Source organism: Artibeus jamaicensis, unplaced genomic scaffold (assembly GCF_021234435.1).
Source record: "Artibeus jamaicensis isolate MK-2021 breed Jamaican fruit bat unplaced genomic scaffold, CSHL_Jam_final contig_923, whole genome shotgun sequence".
In the NCBI taxonomy this organism is placed as follows: domain Eukaryota; kingdom Metazoa; phylum Chordata; class Mammalia; order Chiroptera; family Phyllostomidae; genus Artibeus; species Artibeus jamaicensis.
Window position 1 is genome coordinate 6,260,976 of NW_026522014.1, and position 25,082 is coordinate 6,286,057.

The following is a 25,082-nucleotide window of genomic DNA, read 5'->3' on the forward strand; positions in this document are numbered from 1 at the left end:
ATGTGCAAAGGGGGCTGGGTTGAAGCGGGGGCCCCAGAGGGCTCTGTTTCTCACGACCTCCGTACCAGTGTGGGTGTGTGCGAGTGTGTGCAGGGCTGTCGCGGCAGTTAGACCACTTCAGTCCTCCTCAGAAATTCAGGACCTCTCTGCTGTGGGCCTCAAGGTGGAAGAAAGCCACTGTTTACTTAAACCAACTATTTCCAAGCACTGCCCTGGCATTTTATATACAGTATCTCATTTAATGTTTTGACAATCTTAGGAAATAGGTATTTTTTCTGTTATGATGTAGGAATATAATCTCCATTTTTTAAATCTGTTTTTCAGCATGTATGAAATCACAGGGAAAAAACATAGCTCTGGAGTCATTCATTATAGTCGAATCTTCGCTCTATAATTTACTAACACTTTGAGCTTTTGCAAGATCCTCATATGCATAATGAAGATAATTATATCTACCTTACAGGGTTGCTGAGAGGATTCAAGATATTGTCATAGAACATCTAAGTCATAACCAGTCATGTGGTAGCTGTTTAATGTGTGCCGATTCAGTTGTTATTCATCAGGCTTTCCTTGGGCACCAACCTGACACCCAGTACCTGGTTACATAATTACAGACATAAATCAGATTGCACCTGCACTTCTCAGACACTTACAATCTGGCTGGACAGACGAATGAACGCAAAACAAAATACCAGCATGTAAATTAGGTATAATAAAGACATTAACAGAGCATGTAAAGCTCCGAGGCAGAAATGTTTAATTCTACCTTAAGGAATTGGGACATTTTCATGTAGCAGAGAAGATCTTTCCTCTGAACAAAGAAGTAGGAATCACATCTAATCTGGTAGGAAAGGAAAGGAACAAAAGTTCAGGAAAAGGAAAGCATATGAGACATAAAGTGATTTGAAGTGTTCTGGATACAGTAAGCAGTTCTGTGAGCTCAGATGGGCAGGAATGGGCAGGCAGTAGGTCACTGTTTGGAGCAGTTTCATCCACTAAAAATACACAGTGAGCCATCAATGTAATTTTAAATATTCTAGTAGCCACACTAAGAAAGTAATAACACATTACTCCAATATATAATTCTATATATTGGAGTAATAATACTACTCCAATATATCCAAAATATTACCCTTTCAACAGATAACCAATTAGGAATCTTACCAGTGATTTCATTTTTATTGTTTTTAATTCTATATCTTTGAAACCCTACGTGTATTTAACATTTAGGGTGCATCTCAATTTGCACAAGGCACATTTCAAGTGCTCAGTAGCCATATACGGCCATTGCATTGGCTGGGGCAAGTTTTGGAGTCACTAAAGAGTCCAGAAGCTCAGCTCAGATCCACAGAAAACACCATCATTTAAATTAAGTGGAAGTGGAAGAGCACAGAGATGTCTTTGGGAAGTTGGCAAAGACAGCGACCAAGAAAAACAGGGGGGGAGATAACAAAAACAGGGTAAAGGAAGTCAGGAAAAGTAATTTTAAAAGAAACTCCTAATTCCCAAAGACAAACTCATGATATTCCACTTGCAGACGTGGTCATCCCGCAGCATTCTCTCTCAGGAAAGACCACCGGAGCCCTCCATGGGTCAAACCAGTACCTAGGAGTCACTCTTGATAACTCTCACACCCTCATCCGCCATGTGCAATGCATCACCAGTGCCGATCAGTACGCCTCCTAAATCTCTCTCAAACCCATCTACGGCCTCGATTCTCTACCGGCTCTCTGCCGCCTACCCCAAATTCATATCAGCTTCCTCTCAGACTACAGCAGCTTCCTCAGTGCTCTACTTGGATCCATTCTAACGCACTCCAATTCATTCCCCCCCATTGCTGCCACAGCGATCTTTTCTATTTTAATTTTAATCTGAGTAAAACCCTTCAAAGCCTTTCCCTTAGCTCTTAGGATGAAGACAGAGCTCCTCACAAGGCTGGTGAGCTCTTGCACAGCATGGTCCTGTGGCCTTTCCAGCCCTCTCTATTATTCATTGCTTCTTCACACACCACCCTAGCAGCATGACCTTTGCTCAGTTCCTTGTCGTGTACCCTTCTGCCACAGGATCTTTGCACATACTATTTTTTAAACCCTCACCTGAGGATATGTTCATTGATTTTAGAAGAGAGGAAGGGAGAGGGAGGGAGAGAGAAAGAAATATCTATGTGAGAGCAGTATCAACCAGATGTCTCCCGTACGCGTCCCAACTAGTGATCAAACTGCAACCTAGATATATGCCCTTACTGGGCCAATCCCACAGCCTCTTAGTGCATGGGACAACGTTCCAACCAATGAGCCACCCATACTATTTCATCTATCTGGGATGTTCTTGCTTCCCTATCTTCCTAGTCAATCCTGACTCATTCTTCAGATCTTATTTTAAGCCGCGTGGCTTCAGGGAGGGCTTCTCTGGCACCAACAGCACCATTTTCCTCTTTTTCTGAGCATTCTTATAACTGCAACTTTGCATTTAGTTAATATGGTTCCCCCTAGACTGTGGGGAGGATGTCATGTGATTTTGCTCAGTTTTGCAGTTTCCGTGCTCAGCTTATTGATATCATCCACTCAACTATCCACGCAGCATTTACTGAGCAGCACCAGGGTGCAGGTGCTGTGCCAGCTGCTGGTGGTGAACAAAACGGGATGCCTTTCCAGGCTGGGGAAGCTGGGAGTCCAGAAATGCCCCTCTGGAGCTCACCCTGGTTTCCTCAGGGTTTCAGTCAAGAGCAATTGTATATAAATTACACAGTGATATCAAGTACCAATTATGTAGCTACTCTTGCAAACTTACCCAGATACAATTAGTTGTTGTTTTTTTTTCCAACTGAAGGAGTGATGAAATTCTAATAGGTGACCTAAGGTTACACCATGTGGGAAATCCAGCCAGAGAAATCCAACACTCCTATTTCCTGGCTCTGGCTCTAACCAAAGCCAATGTCCTTCCTTCCCCAAGATAATAAATAATGAAGGGTTGTCTAAGAGTCTTGGAAATTTTGAGTACAGAACTTTACCATTTCTTGAGTAATAAAATTGTGAATAATTTAATCAGACCAGGAGATTTTCTTGACATTAGAAAGATGCTTTAGCAACTGCTTTTTGTTATTTTCCACACAATGTGTACACCAGCTTAAATATTTTGTCTTGTGACAAGTATCATCCGAGTTTCCAAATGGAAGAAAAGGATGGACAAGCATTTTGCAAATGCAAAATATACATACATTGTATATTTTGTGGCCGACATACATTGTCAGCTAAAACTCAGGGCAATGATGACTGTATACATAGTCATGGGGAAAAGTCAAGAAAGGCCCCCCTTTTTTGGAAAGAAGGTAAAAGAAGACAGGAAACAAATACTTATCAAATTCTTACTAAATCAAGCTCAATTTTTAGTCCCTCATTTCTCTTGTTTGAGAGGAAGTATTATATAATAAGAGATATATTTTTAGAAAATGTATCCAGCTAGACTTATTCTACATTAGTAAAAAGAGGGGTTGTTAAGGTACTTAACTACTTAATAATTATTGCCAACATATATGGCACTTAACATGTAACAGATGCTATTCTAAGTGTTGCACATATATTACAGTAACTTATATAATCCTCAAAATGACTTTAAGAGGTAAGTACTATTATTAACCCATTACATGGATGAGAAAACAAGGCATAGGAAGGGAGTGACTGGCCCAAGTTACAGAGCTAATATATAGCAGGCTGTGTATGAACCCCAGCAGTCTGGTTTTAAAGATTGTGTTCTAGCCACCCTACAAACTTCCCCTTGGGACTTTTCAGTTCTTTTCCTAAATTATTTCAAAGATCATCTTATTGAAGACTAAAATCATGTCTTTGTTATAGGATGAAAAACACAAAGTCAGCTGATTTTAATGTAGCCACAGCTGAAGATTCATCCCATGAAAACCAAGAATCCTGAAATACAATACAAGCTGAGAAGGAATACACTTTACACAAGCCACTCACACCATTTCCCCCAGCACCCGCGTTGTCACTGAATCAGTGGGAACAGGGTAAAGGTAACATAGATTGCAATTGGCAATGCTGTGATCACACATTGCAATTTCACATATGTCAACCCATTTCTGAGTTTGGAACCACCATCATGTTAAAATTTTCAATTATAGGCCTGTTTGAATACCTCTCCCTGAGGAAGAGAAGACCACAGTTTATATACTCCACCTACTTGTCCCTTCCAAAGAAGAAAAAACTTCAAAATAACAAACAATTGGAGAATAATGTAATTAAAACTATACTACTGTACTGGATTTTAGTAACTCTTAACCCCTTTAATGCTTTTAGGTTAAACCACATACGATAGACAACATTCAACCATGTTTGACCTACAAAAATAGCAATTCGCATGGTTCAATCTAACTGCACAGTCATACTTCATCCCATGTAATAAGGTCTAAGGCATGTATGTTATTTCCCTAAAAGGGGGGACCAGTCAGCACCCCATCAGGAGAGCTTTGAATGATCACACTCTGGTGGCCACTGTTGGACTCCTCCAGCACAGAATATTTGCTGGAAAATAATCAGGGTGAACCCTCTCCATAAATCTGAGAACAAAACATTGATTTAGGAGAGTAGATTGGTTTATATGACAGTGTGATATGTTTCTTAAAAACTTACCTTGGAGACGGGGCACGGGGAAATGAGGAGAGTCATTGTTTAAAGGGCACAATGTTTATTTGGGGACAATGAGAAAGTTTTGAGTATAGACAACATGATGGTTATACAACATTGTGAATGTACTTAATACTACTGAATTATACACTTACAAATGGTTAAAATGATCAGTGTTATGTTAGGTATATTTTACCTTTCCCATAGAATAAATTTGATTTTCCCTGTGGCAGTGTTGCTATTGCAAGTTGAATTAAATAATAAGACTGATTTAACTATTTCTTTAAAAATTCTGACTTCTCTCCAAAGACATTGCAATAACTGATTCTGTTCCACAGTAGTGCCAGATTGACTGGACATGTGGGTTAGAATCAGCGCCTTGGTAAGAAATATCGGCAGCATTTTGGTTTCTCGATCTGTCAGAGTTTTCACCTTTGTGGTCTCTGTATACACACCTGCACACACATCCACACAGGGCGTACACCATCTGCCGAGAACCACATGCGTCAGAGATCTGGGAATGAACATCATCTACCTTGAAACCGTTGGCTGACATCCTGCATGTTCTGGCAGACACTTCACATTGTGGCTTTCAGTTGTCTCATGCCAAGTGAGTTAGTAAGCTAACTTAGAGTCCTGGTAGGCAGGTGTGCATGTGGGTCAAAGCCCTTCCTGCAACAAGAATCGCTGGATTACTAATGCCTCTTTCCCTTTAATTATAGGCTAAGGACAGAAATAGCATGTAGACTTTGACATCTCTGAAGGAAAAATATTCACATGGTTTGGCGGCGTGGTTCTGGTTCTTCATTAAACAGATATTTGTAATTACAATTGTAAAGGATTCTTTCCATTGTAGTGCTATTCATTGAGCTATCACAACCGTGTTCAAAGTTGTTAGCCTGAACCAGAAGACCCATTACTGTTTTTGGACAGCTGGTAAAGCTAATGTGTTCCAGGATCCTGTACTTAAAACACTTTACATGAAGCCAATAATATAGGCATTCAGTTAGGGGAGCTATGGACTTAAAAAGAAAGTTTTCTGTGTGATTAATTATTCTGTGCTAGGAATTGTTGATGACATGTATGTTTCAACTGATTTACTTCCTATTGAGTTATAAGGAATTATATTCTATTGCAAATCGTGATTTTTTAAAGATTGAAAGCAACATCATAATGTCAGGAAATTGTTAGGTTTTTGAGTTCTATGGAAACTGAAATAAGGAGAAAGTTTAAAATTCTTCACAGTTGTTTATATTTATGGTATTGAACTACTTCCAAACCACAACTGAAATATCGGTTAGGTTTAGTAGCTTGACTATTAAAGCTACTAAGCTAGCTTTGAGTCAAATCAAGTATTTAAATAATTACCAAAACAGCAACGTATTTTTAAACTATTGTACTAAATCTTCATCAATGATTTTTCTGTTCTAATGAAAATATTGACATTATAAAAACATGAGAATCTAAGTTGTATATATGAACTATAAAGAAAATAAAATTAAGCCCCAGGTCTTTACGCCACTCTGAGAAGAAAGTGGAAGTATAGATAACACATTAGAGTATTTAATGCGCAAGAAGCTCTTGATGGTTTATGCCAACCACGGCCCTGTTTCTCTTCATTATCCAACTAACTGGGAAGAATGGCCAAAATTCCTGCCTACTGCACCCTTCTCTCTGATTCCTTCCCTAACCCACTGTTATCGCCCCAATCTCTCTATTGAAACTGCTCTTTCCAAGGTTTCCAACGACCTCAGAATCGACGAACTAACTCACTCCCTAGGCTCCCGCCTGTTTGACCTGTGTCTTCAATATGCTACTGCTGACAGACAGCTCATGCCATTTAAAACCTTTCCCTCATTCAGTCATTGATTCAGGCAACAAATACTCACATGCAGCTTACTTTAAATGTGTTTGAGGGTGCATGTAATTTTTTTATCTCTCAGATATGATTGTGGTGATCCTGACCCTTTATCACTAGATCTTCTCCTTTAGTTTAAAACTGTGATGGACCTGCATATATCTGTCCAATTCTCCTGCCAACGGCTCACATCTGAAAGAAGTCTGGCAATGTGTAAAGGCATAACACATGTCAGCTCAAAGAAAACTTGATCGGTACACCGCCAGCTACCAAAATTACCTGCGTATGCATTCCCAGTAGCTATGTTTAGGGCCAACAACTAGTGCTCTTTCTTTCTTTTTTTTTCTTTTTTATCCTCACCCAAGGATGTGCTTATTGATTTTAGAAAGGAAAGGAGGAAGAGAAACATCAGTGTGAGGAGAAACATCCATTGTGCCCTCTCCTATGTGCCCTGACTGGGGACCAAACCCACAACCTAGGTATGTGCCCTGACCGGAATCGAGCCTGTGACCTTTCAGTTTATGGAATGACATTCCAACCAACTGAGCCACACCAGCCAGGGCAGCCCTCTTTTTAAAAATAACCTTTTTTTCATAGAGTATTTTGAAGGAAACAGGATGTTCTGCAGGGATGTTTACTAGGCTTAGAGTTTTAATTTTAGGATCTGTATATTTAGCTATTACTTAATTTCTCCAGCTACTTGAAAAATATCTACTGTGCTTAGGAACCTTAAAATACAGAGTTGGGTAAGGAGGAGAAGGGTGTCTAGGAATGACCGGGTGGGGAAGCACTTTGCTGTGTTCTAAGTGTCTAATTTGCCCTCACGACTCCTCTTGAAACGTAGGCTTTGTCTTTTTATTAATACTAGGTCCTTTGTTCATTTTTGATGGATGATGGATGTTTAATTCACAGGAGATTATTTTTTTTTTACCCTGACCACATTCAGTTGGATAAACTAGACCAGACTGATGACATTTCTCTATGGATTTTCTTAACATCTCAGCAGTTAAACTGAACGTAATGTAAGACCAAGTTTCATACATAAAAGGACTTTAAGACTTTCATACTTGAGTGTAGGGCAAAAAGAAAACACTTAGCGGGGCGGGGGGGGGGGGGACCCGCAAGAAACCTATAAACATCTGAGAGTAAAACAGTGGAAGAAGGGAGGCAATTCATACATTAAGATAAATTAATATATACTATCACGGTATTTGTTAATGCTTTGGGGATTAACATGTGGTATTTTGCCTTGGGAAAAAAACATCAGGGCTATTTCCGAGTATCCTCTGGCCTTAGCAGTGGAATCCTAGCACTGGGAGACTTCAACGTGTCACAACCTGTTTCCTGGTCAAGCTACGACCAGCTGTCTCCCCTTCCAGGAGCACAAAGAGGGTCTCGGAAAGAGAAAATTTGCATGAGACTTGAGGGAAAAATACCCTTCAGACATAACCACAGAAAAACATCAAGAAATGGCAAAAATTACCTAATGTGGGCTTGTCCATCCAGCCTTCTGTACTTATTTGTTCAAAACTAATTTTGGTCATTTATTCACTGTGATTTGAAAGGCTTGCCAATCTCAAGCCATTCTTTCCAGTTATTAGAGGGCCCACTTCGTGGCCAGATGGGACTGCACCTTGGCATAGGGTTTTGGGCACCCAGTTTTTACTAAGAGAGAGCACAGTGCTCTTTCGAGTCCCACTTTCAGTTCCATCCTACGGATAAGTCTCCCTGGGTCCTTACATGGTTATAATTTGAGATGTAATATAGAAATGGATGGGATGCCTTCCTTCCCGCTGCAGGGCCCTGGGGTGTGGGATAGACTGAGGCGCCCTCAGAGCCAAGGCTTCACTGTGGGAACATCTATGTTTTGTTTCTAAGGAAACAAGGGCATCCAGGGCAAAAGAGGAGCTACTTTACATGTGGAAAAGATTAAGGGCAGAAAGGATTTGTGGAAACAACGCCAGAGTCACATTTTTTCCTTGATTTGTCACATGCTGTTTTTTTTCCCCTTTTGTTCTTTGGCCACCTTCACTGCAAACCCTTTGATGAAGAAAATCCAAATCACTAGAGCCACAGAATGGTATTGTAGTTCATGAGAGCGACCATTCCTACATTTAGAGGCAGAGGCAGACCCCATACAGAGACTCTCAGGGAATATTCACAAATGTTACAAATCTAAAGGTTTCTGTTAGAAGGTCTTATAAGAAATAAAAATGTTCGAAGAGCACATTACTGGTTTCTGTTTCCTCATACGATTCCCTTCCTTCTTTTCCTGCATTTACGGATAAACATTATAACCAAGCAGAAAAGTGCCTCTTAACAGATAGATGTTTCTGTTAGAGTGCATTAGAAGTAGAGACAGATGCAATTTGCATCCTGCCCAAAAGAAAAGTATTTCCCTCAGGTTGACTATTTAGGAGACTGAGCAATTTTCCTAAGGAGATAAATACAGTATGGTGGTTAAGAGCAGTCTGGCTGGGTTTGAATCCTGGCTCTGTCCCTGACTCACTGTTCAGACTTGGCCCCATTGCTTAAACTCCCTGTGCGGTAGCCTGATCTGTACCTAATCCTGGGGTCAGAACAGAACGTGCCTCAAAAGGTAGTATTATGTTAAATGAGTCTTTAGAACTGTGTCTGTAGATAATGAATAAATGAGTGTTATCTATCATTACAGGAGTTTTTAAATAAATAATCCTCCCTGTGCCCATTAGAAAACAAAGAATTACTGGATTTTAGATAGTGTTTTTATACCAATTGCAGTAGCAATTTCTTAAAAAGCATTATGTAATAAAATGGTAATGAATGAAAAGAAATGTCACTATAAAACAATATTATTTTTAGATGGAGGAAAAAATAGTTTATTTGGTCTTTAAGATTTAGAAGTACATTCTGGGATGTGAAATAAAAATATTCCCCAAAAGCTGACATTTAATACAATATATTCATACATGTATAAAATTTAAAAAATAATGTTCAATGTGACATGAATCTCTGATCCAAAGACAAGTAGAAATTAGTAATAGTCTCAAATTAAGAGTCAAGAGATTACTACATTTGTGACCTTAAACCAGAAATATAACTAGAGGGAAAAAGAGAAGCCCCTTCTCACCTCACTTCCTCCCCACGACCTTGAACATGTTCTAGAAGTCCACCATGAACTTTTTGTCTTTTCAGTTGGCAATGAACATTGTATGTTCACCTGGCAGTGATTAGCATCAAAACAGTAATTTTACGTTACATATCTTTTACAACAATTTTTTTTAAAAAATCTGAGAGTCCCTTTTGTAAATTAATGAAGTCCTCAAATGCTTCTGACACAGCTCATTTTCATGATGTCGCTGTGAAAGTCAAGCATGCAGTGTGATTATGTCAGAAAATTACAAGCTCCCTCAAACACTTCACTCTTTGTTATTTACTCTTTCTAAGAATTACTGCATGCCTGGATGAAAAACTAAATTTCATTAAAATACATGCATTAAAAAAAAAGCCATAGTAGTAATCGTGGGAGAAGAAAGAGGAATGATCAAACAACGGCAGCCCTTCACGGACCGCCACCAACCGTGTCCCAACACCACGCGTCCCATGTCCAGCCCAGCACGTCCACAGATGCCCCCCAGAGCTGACGGGCCTGGCTCTGGCTCTGCCTCTGCCTCGGGCAAGCCATTGGATCTCCAGACTTTCTCATTTTCGAAACTGAAAACTTTGGGCCAAAGTGCTCACCCATATCCCTTGTGCCTCAAAAATTCCATAATTCTCTTACTGTCACAAACTCCAACCCTGAACCCTGATTTTAAACCTCTCTTTCACAAATAAATGAAAATCATCATCTTCAGTAAACAAAAAATCCTACAAATAAGCATGAACTGTCAAAATATTTTTTTCCTTGCTCCGGGACTTTACCTATGGCCAGAGCAATTTTATAAAATCTTTACACTCAGTATTCAAAAGAGCCATTTCTTTTCCCCAGAGAGAAATATAGGCAAGGACTGAGGAAGACACCCTCCCCAGACAAAGCTGAGGCATGCTCCTGTGGAGAAGCCTGTTCTATTTTAATTGCCAGTAAAAAGTGGCCTGGGGAATCACACACTGTCATTATGTCATTAAAAATACTATTCTTGTCACTCCTTTACTCTCTCTCAAGTAGCCCAACTACTCCCCACAACTTAAATTTAATAGCACTTTTAAAATATTGGCTTTATCTAGAGTCCACTGGGGACAGCACTTTCTGCAGTTATCACTGCCATAAATCTCACAGACCTCCAGTGACTAACGCAACTCCATTTAGTGGGTATTTACCGCATCTGTGAAATTTACCAAGCATTGGGAAGAATTAAAAAGGAACTAGAAGGCTTGATTTCAGCAAATTAGTGGGCCACTCTCATTGGAAAACAGAGCTTTATAAAGGCTTTTTTACAAACCCTCTCATCGCATCTTTCAGTTCTGCTTGGCTCTCATTCAGCCCTCCCTGTCTGTCTCACCTGCTTATCTGGGCGATGGCATTACAAGCATGGCGCTGACAACCAAGGTTATGCCCCTGTTAAAAAAAAAGCTTGATTTCTTTTGTTATAAGAGTTATAAATTCTCTTCCCTTATGAACTGTAGGTCAAGTTGGCATTCCATGTAGGAAATAGGGTCATTTGAATTGAGTTACTTGTTACTACTAAGCAGTTTCTAGTGAGCTATATTATGCAACGACTGAAGGGCACAAGGCAAATAGGATGCTCTGTGAAGATTCTGGTGATGGCTTATTTTTAATAATGCCCCCTTTGAATAATATAATAGTAAATGAAAAAGCTATGCCGGCGACTTCTTCCAGGTACTTGAACCATCTTGCTTCTATGTACACACCTGGAGGTTATTTTGTATTGCCAAACATACTTCCTGAAAGAGTCTATTGACTTCTACCTCATAGAAACATGCATTGCCATGGCTCACGAGGGGAAAGGCACTCTGCCCGTCTTTAACCCAAGGATAGGATTACCTTATTGCCTTGAATTCCCTTCGGGCCTGGGTCCCCTGGAGGTCCACTAATGCCCTGCTCCAAGATGAAAACCAAGAATTAGTTCTGGGTGCAAGGTCCAGCAGGAATGGATCATTCATTAGGGTCCCTGGAGATCCCAGAGTTAGAATTCAGATCATAGCTCAGTTAAATTGTGATTGCATGGGACTGAGAAATGGAACGAGATAAAATTCCTTGTGTCAAATAGGCAGCTTCTATAATAGTACTTAAGCTGAGAGCAAACATTAATGAGATGCTTGTTTTCTAAACCTGGGTTTCCAACCTTATTTCTGTGCTGGACCCTTTTTTTGAAAGATTTCAAATAAACAACTTTAAAAAATCTAAGGCAGCTATAACTGAAAATTAGAGCTTCCAATGACCTTGTGATGGCCAGAGTGACTGTCCTACCTTGACACAATTCCAGGCCACAGTGAAGGACTTGATCTTTAATGAAATGCTATCTAGGAAATCTTGGGCAAAAGTATCATTTTCAGAAGACTTTTTGAAATACTGAAATCAACTCCTTATACACCCTCCCCCGCATGATAACTATAGAAGAGGCAAATTCATAGAGTAGACAAATATCATCCTAATTATTATTTTTAAGATATGTCTAACTTAAATAAATGCCTTAAAGAATCATTCCATGTTATTGAGCATCACAAATACTTAACTTAGATAAAATGCATATAACTCTTTCAACCACATTTTAGTAGTACTGCAAAAACAGTTACATTCTACTTATAATTACTTGGACTTTACTGTCTTTCTAGACTCTAATTCATAAACGTTTACCTACAGCTACTCACTACGTAGACTCCCCTGCTGGTACCTATTTTGAGGGAGCCTGAATTAATTATTATAACATTATGGTAGTGGTTTCCAAACTTGGATGTACATCGGGGTCACTTGGGGATCTTTATAAATAGTAATGCCTAGCTCCAATCCCCAGACATTCTGATCGAATTGGTAGAGGATGTAGTGGGCAAATGGACTTTAAAAACTCTCTGGGTGATTCTAGTCCAGGCTTAGATTTGGTTTTAGCTTCTTTACCTGAACTCCTCTGGGTCCTTTTGGTCCATATGACCCCTGGGATCCCTGTGGAATAAAATTAATGGTAAGTCACTCAAAATATCCACCTTCAAAGTGTAATGATTTTAGGTAGAAGAGAAGGGAATATGTTTTCAGTAGTGGCCAATCTTCTTTGATTACCCAAACACCAAAGCTCACTTATTCATTGTTAATGAAATCATCCTGATTAACAAGTCAAATGGGGGGGGGGTCAAACTTCTCTGTAGCAAACAAACTCTATGAAAACATAATTTTAGATATAATTTCTTGGTTTATATATTGACATTTTGATCAAAGTAAAAGATTTCTTAAAATTCCTTAGGAAGCAGTAAACTTGGTGAAATACTGTTTTCTTCCAACCAGGTAATGTCAATTGAATTAATCTAGTGAACTTAGTAAAACACTGATCATGCTAAACACTCTTCTAATAAAAAATATTTCAGTATCTTTCATAATTAGGAAACCCTTTGAAGTTTATTTTTATTAGAGGATAATATAGTCTAGTTTCTCTTTTCTCAGATTTTCACTTTTTTCCCCCTGCTTCTGTTGTATGTGTTCCTACACACTGCTTCAGTTTATTTTCACCTACTTTTGTTCTTATTCCCAATCAATTTTTCTTCAAATAATTTGATCAAAGTATGTATACAATTTTGCACCCTCCTTACCTGGTTTTCTGTTGAGTGAAAAATATTTTTCTTTGTCATTCATAACTCTTAGTAAACTGAATAATATTCAAGAATATGAATCCATCATGATTTACTTACTCATTTCACTAGTTTGGACATTTACATTGTTGTTGATGATTATTATTTAAATAATGTTATAGAGAACAACTTTGTGCATACATCTCTGTCCACCTTCTGATTCATCCCTGAGGATAATTTTCTAGAAGAGGACGCTCAATGTAGAAAAAGGCAATAAGCACATTTAAGATTCTCTCTCACTCTCTTTGTCTCTCACACCTTTTATGGGAAGAAATCATGAAACTTTTCTTCATAAAATTTGTTCAGATTTCCATTCTCACTACCCAGATAGAGAGAGCAAATCTTCATCCTATAGAATCCCATCAACACTGAATACTATATATTATATATTATTTCAGTGTTTGCTCATTTAATTGGTGAAATAATATTTTAATGTTTTAATTTCACTTATTTGATTGCTAATATGTTAGATGTTTTTCATTTATTGGCCATTTATATTTTCTTTTTGGGTTTTCTGGTTCTTTGTATGTTTTACTTATGAATTTATGTGAATCCTCTTCATGTCAAGGACTCTTTTTCCATTAACTCTGGACATGCATTTTTCAAATGTTTACTTCTCTAACATTGGAACACACATTACAATCAATTGCAGCTTTATAATCAACAGTATTTCTTCTTTCTTTTTGGCACAGAATATAATAGGGCATTTAACAATCCTTGGCATCTTAGTCGATGAAATATGACATTAACTCCTTGTCAGCCATTTTTATTTCAAAAAGTTTTTCTAGTTATTATCTGATTTTCATTTTTGTTCTGTTCGGTATGTGTCCCTCCTGCATTTTTTGAGTCCAAGTTCATCTCTCATTCTCAGTAATCTTCCAGGAAGAATCCATTCATTATCATACTATCCATTTCATCCAGAGGTAATTACCAAGCCTACATTTTTCAGACCCACCTGACCTTTCACTCTGCAGCAGTTTAAAAAGCTTTCAGAAAGCCTCAGGCTATTTAAGTGTTTAGTTACATGGGCCACTGTCATTGTCTTACCCTTTTCTTTTCACCTTCTGCCTCACCTTCTCTCCTTGACTCTCTGCCATAATTAAAATATAGATATGGAAAGAGTTTGCTGTCTTACTGGCATGATTTTAATAGTTTTAACTGTAACAAAAACTACTTTTACTCTGTGATTTTTTTTACCCTTTATTATTTATTATATTTCAAATACACTCTATATTTCTGGTCCATTAAGGAACTCCTTAACATGTTTAATATTGTCTCCAGTTTAAGTACTTTATTCCTATTTATTTTTTAATGAAAAGTAAATAGATACTTGGTTGTCTGTAGCTTGCTGGATTTTCAAAATTTCAAACCCCTGTCTGAGTCTGATTCTGTCACATTGTTTATAACCATCTCATTAACTTATGTCATCGAGTTCTTCACTGTGCTTGGGAAGCACTTGGTATCCATGTTTATATCTGGAAAACAATTCTACTTTTTCCCAATGGAGCTTGAATTAAATTTTTGCTGGTTAAATTATTCTTTTCACTATGACGTGCAGTAGGCCTGGCCTCAAAGTTACCTCAAAGCTACCACGAAGCAAAGTCTTAATGGAACATAAGAAAGGCATTTTGGGACACTATCACTTAAAGTTAGGTGATGGCTTTGTCTTCTGCTTCATGTTTTACCAATGAGAAAATTGAGCCAATGATTCTCTAACTTCAGTAGTAAGATCAACAAAATGCATCTCAGGAACTTTCTATCTTTTAAAATTGTTTGGGATTTTTTCTAGTAAGTAGAGTTGGTATACAATCTTATATTGGTTATGTTAGTTTCAGGTGCACAATATAGTGATTCAACATTTTTATAACTTATAATGTGATCACACCACTAATTCTAGTCATCATCTGTCACTGTTTCAACGTATCACAATATTGTTGACTGTATTCCCCTTTTCACTCATCCTCCCCCCTCCCTTCTGGTAACCATTTCTTTGATCTCTATTAAAACAAAACAAAGAAACAAACAAAAACAGGAATAGAAACAGGAATTTCATCTTAAGGAAACTCAGCCCCAAAGGATCAGAAATGTTACCATTTTAAAAACATGTTCCTTACTTTGTCACCTTTTATTCCTGGTTTACCACATTCTCCACGTACACCCTAAAATAAATGAATAAAATAAATCAGCGGACATTTGCAGGCATTCAGTGTTAGTATTTTCTTTTAAAGATTCCCAGCAGAATCTTAAGATGTAAGCACTGTGATAGATTATACTCAGGGTTATCCTCAGTCCTGTGGGTTCTTTGGGCATTGAAGTCTGAAAAATTGTATCCGTAAGTCGTTTTTAACTTGACGGATGAAATCAGTGATACCACCTAATGCGGTTTAACATTTTTGAGAGATAGATGAAATTAAAAGAAGCTAAGGTTTACTGATGATCTACCATACATTCTACACTCTTTGCATGCATGATTTAATTGAATCCACAGTACAGCCCAATGAGATCAGTTTTACAATTCTTATTCCATAGATGAGAAAACTGAAGCTGAATGAGATAATGTCTCCCCATCAGAGCTAGTTAAGTATCAAAGTCTGAACTCAGGTCTACCTAGATTCAGAGTCCCTGTTATTTCCACAACACCATGCTCCTGCCCCAGTACCAACTTTCAGCAAACAGTAGATTTCGCCTCCAGAGTGTGAGGAAAAAGTTCTGAGACACTGTCCTGACTTGGTAGGGAAAGGAAGCAAGATGAACGAGCAAGGCCTGCTGTGAGAGAGAGGGGGCATGGTGGCCAGCATGTCATGTATGTTCCATCCTTATTCTCCACCACGCTGCCTTTCCTGGAATAGTAATGAAAAAAACTAACATATACATTATGTTTCATGTTTTATCATTAATGTTATTTTATGGAAATTATCTCAGTTAATCTGCCATCAACTGTCTGAGGTAGATATTATTAGCCTAGTTTTACAGTCTGAAACTTTGTGATTCAAAAAGATTAAGTAAGTTGCCCAGGAAGTCTAACACTTCTAAAAATTGAACTAAAATGTAAGAGTCACTGAAAATGACAAGTAAAGTTTGAATTGCAGAGTGCTTTCATATATATGCATTTTGAGTCTCAAAGCAATTCATGTTTCTAAGAGAAGCCAACCCAGAGAGGTAAATGGTTCACTTCAATTGTACATTCTAGCCAGTGACTCCTAGGCCAGCGCCCTCACTGCTGGCTTCTGCGTCTGCTGCTGCTGTATTTCCTACGCGCTGGTCTGAGGCGTGCTACTTGAAATGCCACTACACGACATAAGGACATAAGGGATACACTAACATGCACTTCAGTGCCCTGCTTCCTTCATCAAGGAAGTCTTGCTATGGAAAATAAAGGTCAGCTGAGCTAAACAGTATACTTAATGATCTAATGGATTTATAGTCTGGTGCAAGCTTTATCTTATCACAAAAAAGCAACAAACGGTTCACACACTGACAGCCAGCCTGCAGACCATATCTTGTATACCACTGCTCCAAAGGAAGGGAAATCACAATTGTAACCACGAACTATGGGTGCAAAGCATGTGTCAAGGCCTCGGCATTATTGCTGACCACCACTCTGGCCTTGCAAGGTAGATATATCTTCATTCACAGATAAGGAAAATGTGGCTCAGAGAGATTAAGTAATTTGCCCATGACCCCAAGCTGAGTCTGGTAGACGCTCAGGCCCGTGTTCTTCGTTAACCACCCAAAACTGAACAAAGCACGCAGCCATGGTCTGCAAGTTGCTCCCCACTGACTTGACACTTCTGCCTTAGGTGCTGCATAAGGCATTGCTGGCATGAGAGCAGAAAGAGGGAGGTCCAATGCTTCAATCCAGCTATGCCTCTGTTCGAAAGCAATCTATTCTCTCCCCACATCACGTGAGTCAAACTGACCCAGGAAAAATGGAGCTTTCCCTTAGAACAAGTCGCATATTTATTTCGGAACGCAAATGGAAAATCACTCTTGAAGAATCAGTTAGAAAGCAATTAATGTAATAATGTTGGATGGGAATGAAATGAGTCAACCACCAAAATACAAAAGAGAAAAGTACCATAAATACATTCAAAATTATTTTGGGCAGAATTCACATTCTGTTAGCCCAGACAGATGTGTTAGCTATGGGGTCCTGAGGAACAGCGTTTGTTTGGGGCGGGGGCAGGTTCCCATCAATGAAAATATTGTACTCAAGTTATTTGCCTCTGCAAAGGCGGTTTCTTTCTGGTGGGCTCATTAATCGCTGCGGAATCACCACAGTGACAGTTCCAGGGAGCAAGGGCTTCAGAAAGCTATGAACAGATTAGCTCTGTTCACAGCCTCTGACTCCCGATGCTGCTGCTCCTGGTGAGCTCCTGGCTTGATTGCCAGGGTCAAGGTCACTTTCTCTCACAGTGTGTATTTCCCAAGTGAGATCTCCTCCAGGGAGTCTATAATTTTCCAGAGGTTTCAATGAATATTTTCATGTATATATGAAATATGCATATCTTCCTGGGGTTGATAATTAGTTCATTGTAAAAATCAAGATGCAGTGGGAGGTTATTTATAATTCTTCTCACATATGTGTGTAGGTGTGTATTTGTCATATATATGGCAAATTTGCAGTCATGGAACTTTTTCAACTTTCCCATATCAGCACCTCACATGTACAGGCCAGCAAAGAGTTTAGAACACACTGTCACATTCATTATCCTGTTTGATTCTCTGAGAAGTAGGGAGGCGTGGACTAATTCAGTTCTACGTGGAGGATGAAATAGACACTCCAAGAGGTTGAGGAGCCCAGGTTCTTATGGCTAAGGACAGAATCTTGGCATTTCTTACACTCTTCCTCTTGGTTAGGGATTTGTTTATTTTTCATCTGGAGGTTCACCCCTGATATTTGCAGGGCCCAAGGATGAGGTCAAGCAGAAGGCAACATACCATGTATCTAACTAGTGGAAAGTTAAAAATCAAGCTAATAAAGCAGTCGTGTTCTAGCTTCCTTTCTTGACAAACACACCTTCAAAAGAAATTTAAAAACCAGAGAGGTGGGGGCTCCCCAGAGGTCCGTGCAGGAGCACAGCCCATGTCACTTCCCACCTCCAGCTTCTGCCACAGCAAGAGACACTGTGTGTGAGTGGAGAAGGTGCCCCACACAGCACAGCAAAGCTGCCTCCGGGCAAACCCCTCCTTCCCTAGCAAACAGCTTCCATTTGGTTCCTTCTCAGGTCTGGGAAGAAAGTAGACATGGGAAAAGGTTTATGTGTGCCTTCAATGCAAGCTCAGATTATTTTGCAGGGACATTTGGGGTCTTGGTTACCCAAAGCATGATCTAGGCCAAGGAGGCACAGGCCTCTTGCCCTGCAAATCCCGGAGTGGGGGTGGAGGGCAGAGGAGACCCAGAGCGGGACCCTCTGAGGTAAGGCCTCGTGCCCAGGTCTGAGGGATGTACCACCTGTAGGACAGAATGGAGGCAAGGACCTCTTCAGGTTTCAGAGAGGAAAAAAATCTGATCATAGAACAGTGGTGGACTTATTAATGAACCATTGAGCACTCTCAGAGGTTCCTGAGTCCCAGGCCAGAAATCAGGCCGTTAACACCTGAGAATCAGGCTGTTAACTTCTTCTGAATTAGTTGGATCAGTTTCCTAATTTGTAATTTGCCAATAATCTACAAACCATTCCTTTTATTTGTTTGTCAGATTTACTGCCCCCTACAATCTCTGCCCAGACGCTTAACTGAATGAAGTCAGTGGTTCTACACTGTCTAACCAGGATAAATCCTCTTTCCACAGAAGAGGGTTGGGAAGGTGAGCACCAAAGGAACAAGCTTATTGCAGTTTTCTGCATCTGTTTGTACACTGAAACTTTCAGTCTGGAAACCCATTTGCAGAGCTCAGAGGGAGTGGGCACCAATTTTAGTAACCTTGGGACTTCTTCCACCCCTTACAGTATACACCCACATCTTAAGTCATGTTATTATTTGTGTCAACAGAGCTTATGTTTATATTTACTAATTAGGGAATCCAGACTTTCAAAAATAACTTTTATTCAGTACATAAATACAGCAATATTTCTGTTTTTCTTTCTGGAATTCTGGTCTATTGGCTGTTACAAACTTACCTTCTCACCCTTGTACCCAGGAATTCCCTAATTAAAAAAAAGAAAAGAAAAAATAAAATGTGATATTAGGAGGCATAGTTGGAGGGAGTATTTGATGTTTTTCATTTGTGACATTATAAAACACATCAGTACAGTCTTAGAAAATAAGACCATGTATACATAGGCTATTTCCCTTTGCACTGAGGGACTGTACATTTACTAGGGAGAAGAGAAAAAGCTATTTTTCCTTTTATTACATTCTATTCTGAGTACCAGGCATTTTTTCGAACCCAGTTTCTTACCCTTTGGCCTGAACCAGAAGGCGATACCATACACTGAATGTCACTGTAGAATTGAAGACCTGTAATTGCCCTTTCAAAATTGTTGTATTGACTTTGAAACTATGAACTATCACGGCTGAGAATGTTTCACAGAAACTGGTCGTGAAAATGGCTTTAGGACAATGTCCTTTCAAATGTCCATAAATATTTATATTCTTTATGGTCCTCCTTTCAAACTCAGTCTAGAATGTAAACATCAAGGAAATGAATGGTTCCTTTTTCCATCTTAATGAGGCAGTGACCTTTAAGTTGCTATATTTTATCTCCTGCTAAATAAGAGGCCAGAGTGTCTGCTCCTTTTCTGTGTCACTCCTGGGAACCCCCCGCAGCCCTCTCCATCCTGTCGCTGCACAGAAGCCCTTTAAGCGACACGATGCTGAGTATTAAAGGGACTGGGAAGTTACCGACTTTAAGGAACAGCAAGTCCTTTTCAAAGAGGATTTCATGTCTTCTTCATACAACTGTGGTTTTCAAGCATGAAAATAGAAGTGTTAAGATAATTTAAGTGGGCTGGAGAAACTAGCGGAATAGACAAGCCATGTACTTGCATGTACTTGCATGTACTTGCAGTTACATGTAAGTCTGTCCACAACATGTTTTTCTTGGTGTGACTTTTTTTTAAATGATAAAAAAGAAAACTTCAGGGAGGAAATTCCATACTGTTTTCCACAGTGGCTGCACCAATCTGCATTCCCACCAACAGTGCAAAAGGGTTTCCCTTTCTCCACATCCTCGCCAGCACTTGTTTGTTGATTTATTGATGATGGCCATTCTGACAGGTGTGAAATGGTATCTCATTGTGGTTTGAATTTGCATCTCTCTGATGATTAATGATGTTGAGCATCTTTTCATCTGTCTGTTGGCCATCTGTATGTCCTCTTTGAAGAAGTGTCTGTTCAAGTCTTTTGCCCATTTTTTAACTTGGCCATTTGTTTTTTGGTGTTGAGTTTTATAAGTACTTTATGAATTTTGGATATTAACACCTTATCATATGTATTGGTGAATATGTTCTCTAATTCTGTGGGTCATCTTTTTATTTTGTTGATGGTTTCCTTTGCTGTGAAAAAAATATTTTAATCTTTTGTTTCCCTTGCCTGGGGAGAGATATCTGATAAAAAATTGCTACAAGCTATATCCAAGATTTTGCTGCCTATGTTTTCTTCTAGGATTTTTATGGTGTCAGGCCTAAGCCTTCAATTCATTTTGAATTTGTATTCTTGTGTATGGTATAAGAAGTTGGTCTAGTTTTATTTTTCTGCACATATCTGTCCAATTTTCCCAACACCATTTATTGAATAAGCTACCTTTAGCCCATTCCTCTGTCAAATATTAATTGACTATAACATTGTCAGTTTATTTCTGGACTCTCTATTCCATTCCATTGATCCATGTGTCTTTTTTATGCCAGCACCATGCTGTTTTGATTATTATGGCCTTATGGTATAGTTTGATATTAGGGATCATGATCCTCCAACTTTGTTCTTTCTCAGGATCATTGTTGCTATGTGGTGCCTTTTGTGGTTCCATACAAATTCTATTCTCTTTTTGTTCCCTGTTTTTCCCCTCAGAAATCTCTGATTTATTTATTATTTGGTTGCTATCAGTTTCCTTCCTTCCTTTCTTTCATGGCATCTTAATGACTAGTGTTAAAATATTCAAATCTGAAATAGCCACAACTGCACTCTTGGCTCTCTGCCCAAATTATTTCTGACTTTCTTATTTCTATTAAGGCTATCATATTTCAAATCACACAGTCTTAAAAACTTATAATTATCTTTTGTCCCTATTTGCCCCCTACATTCCTTTAATCCAACCAGTTAAAATTCCCCAGTAGCTCTTCCACTACACTTGTTTTAAACCCACTGCTACGCTGGCCAATGAAGCTCTACTGATCTAGCCCCTGCCTAAGCCACAGCCTCATCTCCTGTCATTCTTCACCAGGTTCTGGCTTGCTTTCCATTTCCTGTGCCTGCCAAGATTGTTCCCACCTCAGAGCCTTTGTCCCCACTGCTCTGTCTGCCTAGAACGCCCTCCTTGACCTTGTTTATATTTTCAGAACACCTCTCACTGACCGAAATTCGTATTCATTTGTTTGCCTATTGATTGCCTCCCCCTGCTAGAACACTTTATGAAACAGGAACTGACTTGCTCACTCCTGTATCCCAGCACATAAAGAGGCCCAACACATACAAGGTGCTCAATATATCTTTGTTGAATATATAAGTTAGATTAATCACCACAGTCTATCATTGCTTTTCTTTCATAATTCCCACAATGTCCTCTTCCCTACTGTGTTGTCATCACTGTAGCCCAGTTTTTCCCAATATAAGAGGAGCCCCAAGTGGGAGTCCCATATGTAACTTTAAATTTCCTAATAGCCACATTAAAAAAGCAATGAACAGGTGAAATTAATTATAATATATTTTATTTATCCCAATAGATCCAAAATACTGTCAGTTCAATATGTAATTATATACAAATAATCAATGAGATAGTTTACTTCTATTTGGGGGATATTAAGTCATCAAAAGTTTATGTGTGTTTTATTTCTAAAGCACACCATGATTTCACATTTCACCTGCTCAGTAAGCACATGTGGCTAGTGGCTTTCACATTGGCCAGAGCAGCTCTAGCCAATGTTCCTGTTATTTCTCATATAAGATATAGCAATACACCTTCTAAGTGCTTCTTCCTTGTGCTTATTCGCATTTCGATTTTTCTTTTAGAACCATGCCAGACTAATCTTCCAAATACATATGTAGCTCCTGTGTCATATGCCTCATCTAAAATCTTGGAGGATGCCCAGCACCTACCAAAGCCCAGATCTTACAAACAGCATAGAGCACCCACTCTGATCCTCAAGCTGTGTGTGACATGACAGTCCTCCCCTTCAGGCACCCCATCTCACCATTTCCCAACACACCGCCTTCCCTCTGGCAGCTAGGTGCTCAAGGCCCTCTCCACCTGGAATACATGTCCCCTTCCACCTTACTATTCTGTCCTTGCCTGTCACAATTCTACACTCTTCAGGGGTCACCCCGTAAAACTACCCCAAGAACTCCAATCCCTGAATTCCTATAATACTTTTTACATGCAATTTTCACAATATTTTGACACTATGCTTCAAATAGCAGCTATCTTAAATATCTTATCTCTCCTATGAGAAAATAAATGTTTCAAAAATATAAATGCTTTGTCTTAATTTTATTTTTACTTAGCAGTATGCATTGTATGTAGAAGATAACAAAGAAATGTTTCCTGAAAGAAATAACACAAATTCTGAATGGATTTCTATTGAAATTACCAAACTTTCTATTAGACTTTTTCATGACATTGATTAAACACACAAGAGAACGGCGTTTAAAGCCTCTGGGTCTGAGTCTTGGGCTTTGACCCAAGGAGACAGACTGAGAGGAGAAACGTAACCTGGCTCCTTTTTGTTCACTGGGGACTCATCAGCTATTTTCTACATCAGTAATGAAAACTTCTTCTGTAATTACTTCTCATACAATCTCTGGTAGCTTCTATCTTCTAATTATAGGGATAATCAATCAACTAGAATAATCCCTTTTTCTCCGTCACAAATACTCTCTCTCTCTTTTGATCTGTAGAATCAGATTTACAAAAGCGTAGTTTAGATTATGTAACTCTTATGACCCCAGAATTTAAATTTCTTCTATACTGCAAAAAAAAAAAACCCAGAAGCAATAAAACAAAATGTTTTTCTCATTTGAGCCTTTCACAAGTGTCGAATTTAGTATCAGGGAGTGTCACGTGGTTGACCACTTGTCCCATCATCACTCCCATTGAACAGAGTATTGTCCTCTCACACTTCCACTTCTAAGATCGTTTTTGTCTGAATTGTCTCTGACATCACTAGCCCACACAGATAGATATAAATCATTTTCACACTCGCACGCCATGAGTCAAAACCATCAATTCCAGAATCTAGCACCTGGGATTACATTCTTAGAAAGGCATTCCCATTGCATACATACCCCTGGGCCTCTTTCTCCAGGTTCTCCTTTTTGAGCATCACCCTGTGACAAACAAAAAACTCAGTCAGAATTCTACCATCCTGCAAATGGACCAATTGCTCAATAAAATGTGATATTCAGAATTCCCAGATTAATAAATGAAGCCAATGGAGGAAGAAAATCTTTGGTCTTCCCCTTTGACATTTTCACTATGCAATCCAGGGAAGGAAACAGCAGCTCAGATAGCCTTTGCCCTTTGGAGTGAAGCCAGATGTAGAGGGCGCTGCATCCAGGTACATGTTCACCATGTAGGCGGCATCTTGCATCCCAGTTTAACAACACAGCCATTGTTCTCAAACACAGCACTGTACCCACTGGGAGCCAGCCTCTCTGGCCTTTCTCCAAGGGGCCGTGGAATGTTTTCCAAAATGTCCTCAAAACTGATTGCTTGATTTCAGCAAGACTTAGGAGAATATATTATGTGGCACAAAATTACAAGCCAAATAAATGAAATATAAACATAGACTTATCACAGGTATTTAATAAAACAAAAGGAGACACGATGGCACTAATTTGAACCCACGTAAGGTGAGCGAGTGTAGGGGTGTGCGTTTGTGTATTGTGAAACAGCTCAAAGATGCTTTACATTCCCTTTCTTTGACAAACAGGCAATCAGCAAAAAATACTTTAATGCATGTACCTTATGGTATTTTTCATTACATCCCTAAACACATTATCAGAAATGAATTATTGGATTAATTTTTGAATATTTGAATGCATCTTATGTAGCGCTCATTTGCTTTCCAAAATGTGCCATCTTACCTTTGCAATGAAAAGCAAGCCAGTTTCACTACCATACTTCTGTCACTAGTTATTATTATTTTTATATTGCTGTGTTAACTGTTATAAAAAATTACTTTTTAACTTGAAACACAGCATAAACCAAATTATGTGAATTAGAACATTTATCCCTTTCTAGCCCCAAAACACAACCCAACAACCATGGACTCTCAAGTTTCTACGATGTGAATAATTAGTATTAAAAAGTACCTCAATGTCTCTGTTTTAAATTTTATTCATTATACAGTGAAATTAAGTGCTTTTGCATTTCTTTATTTACTGGTTTTATTTCCTCTCTTGAAAATTATTTGTGTCCTTTGACCATTTAGTTATTAGAAGGTTGATATTTTCTCATCCATTTTATTGTCTTTTGGTGCTATGTAAATGAACTCAATGTCCATTTTATTTGATGAAAACATTTTCCTATATGTTTTCCTCTTTATTTTAAGTATTATTGTTCAGTATATAGAATTTTGTGTTAAATTTGCACATAGGTATATCGGCTAGTCTCTGCCTTGTGATACCTTTAGTCACTGTAAAACTTGAAACTCCAT

General features: G+C 38.8%; 1 protein-coding gene across 1 annotated transcript in view; it reads right to left on the reverse strand.

Annotated features, from left to right (window-relative positions):
* COL28A1 (collagen type XXVIII alpha 1 chain) overlaps positions 1-25,082 on the reverse strand; it is a 149,085-nt gene that overhangs the window by 109,211 nt on the left and 14,792 nt on the right. The window contains exons 7-11 of the mRNA XM_037136685.2: positions 23,710-23,751; positions 19,392-19,418; positions 15,384-15,428; positions 12,548-12,592; positions 11,477-11,530 (exon numbers count right to left, since the gene is read on the reverse strand). Of these exons, the coding sequence (XP_036992580.2) occupies positions 11,477-11,530; positions 12,548-12,592; positions 15,384-15,428; positions 19,392-19,418; positions 23,710-23,751 (213 nt within the window). The remainder of the gene's footprint in view (positions 1-11,476; positions 11,531-12,547; positions 12,593-15,383; positions 15,429-19,391; positions 19,419-23,709; positions 23,752-25,082) is intronic.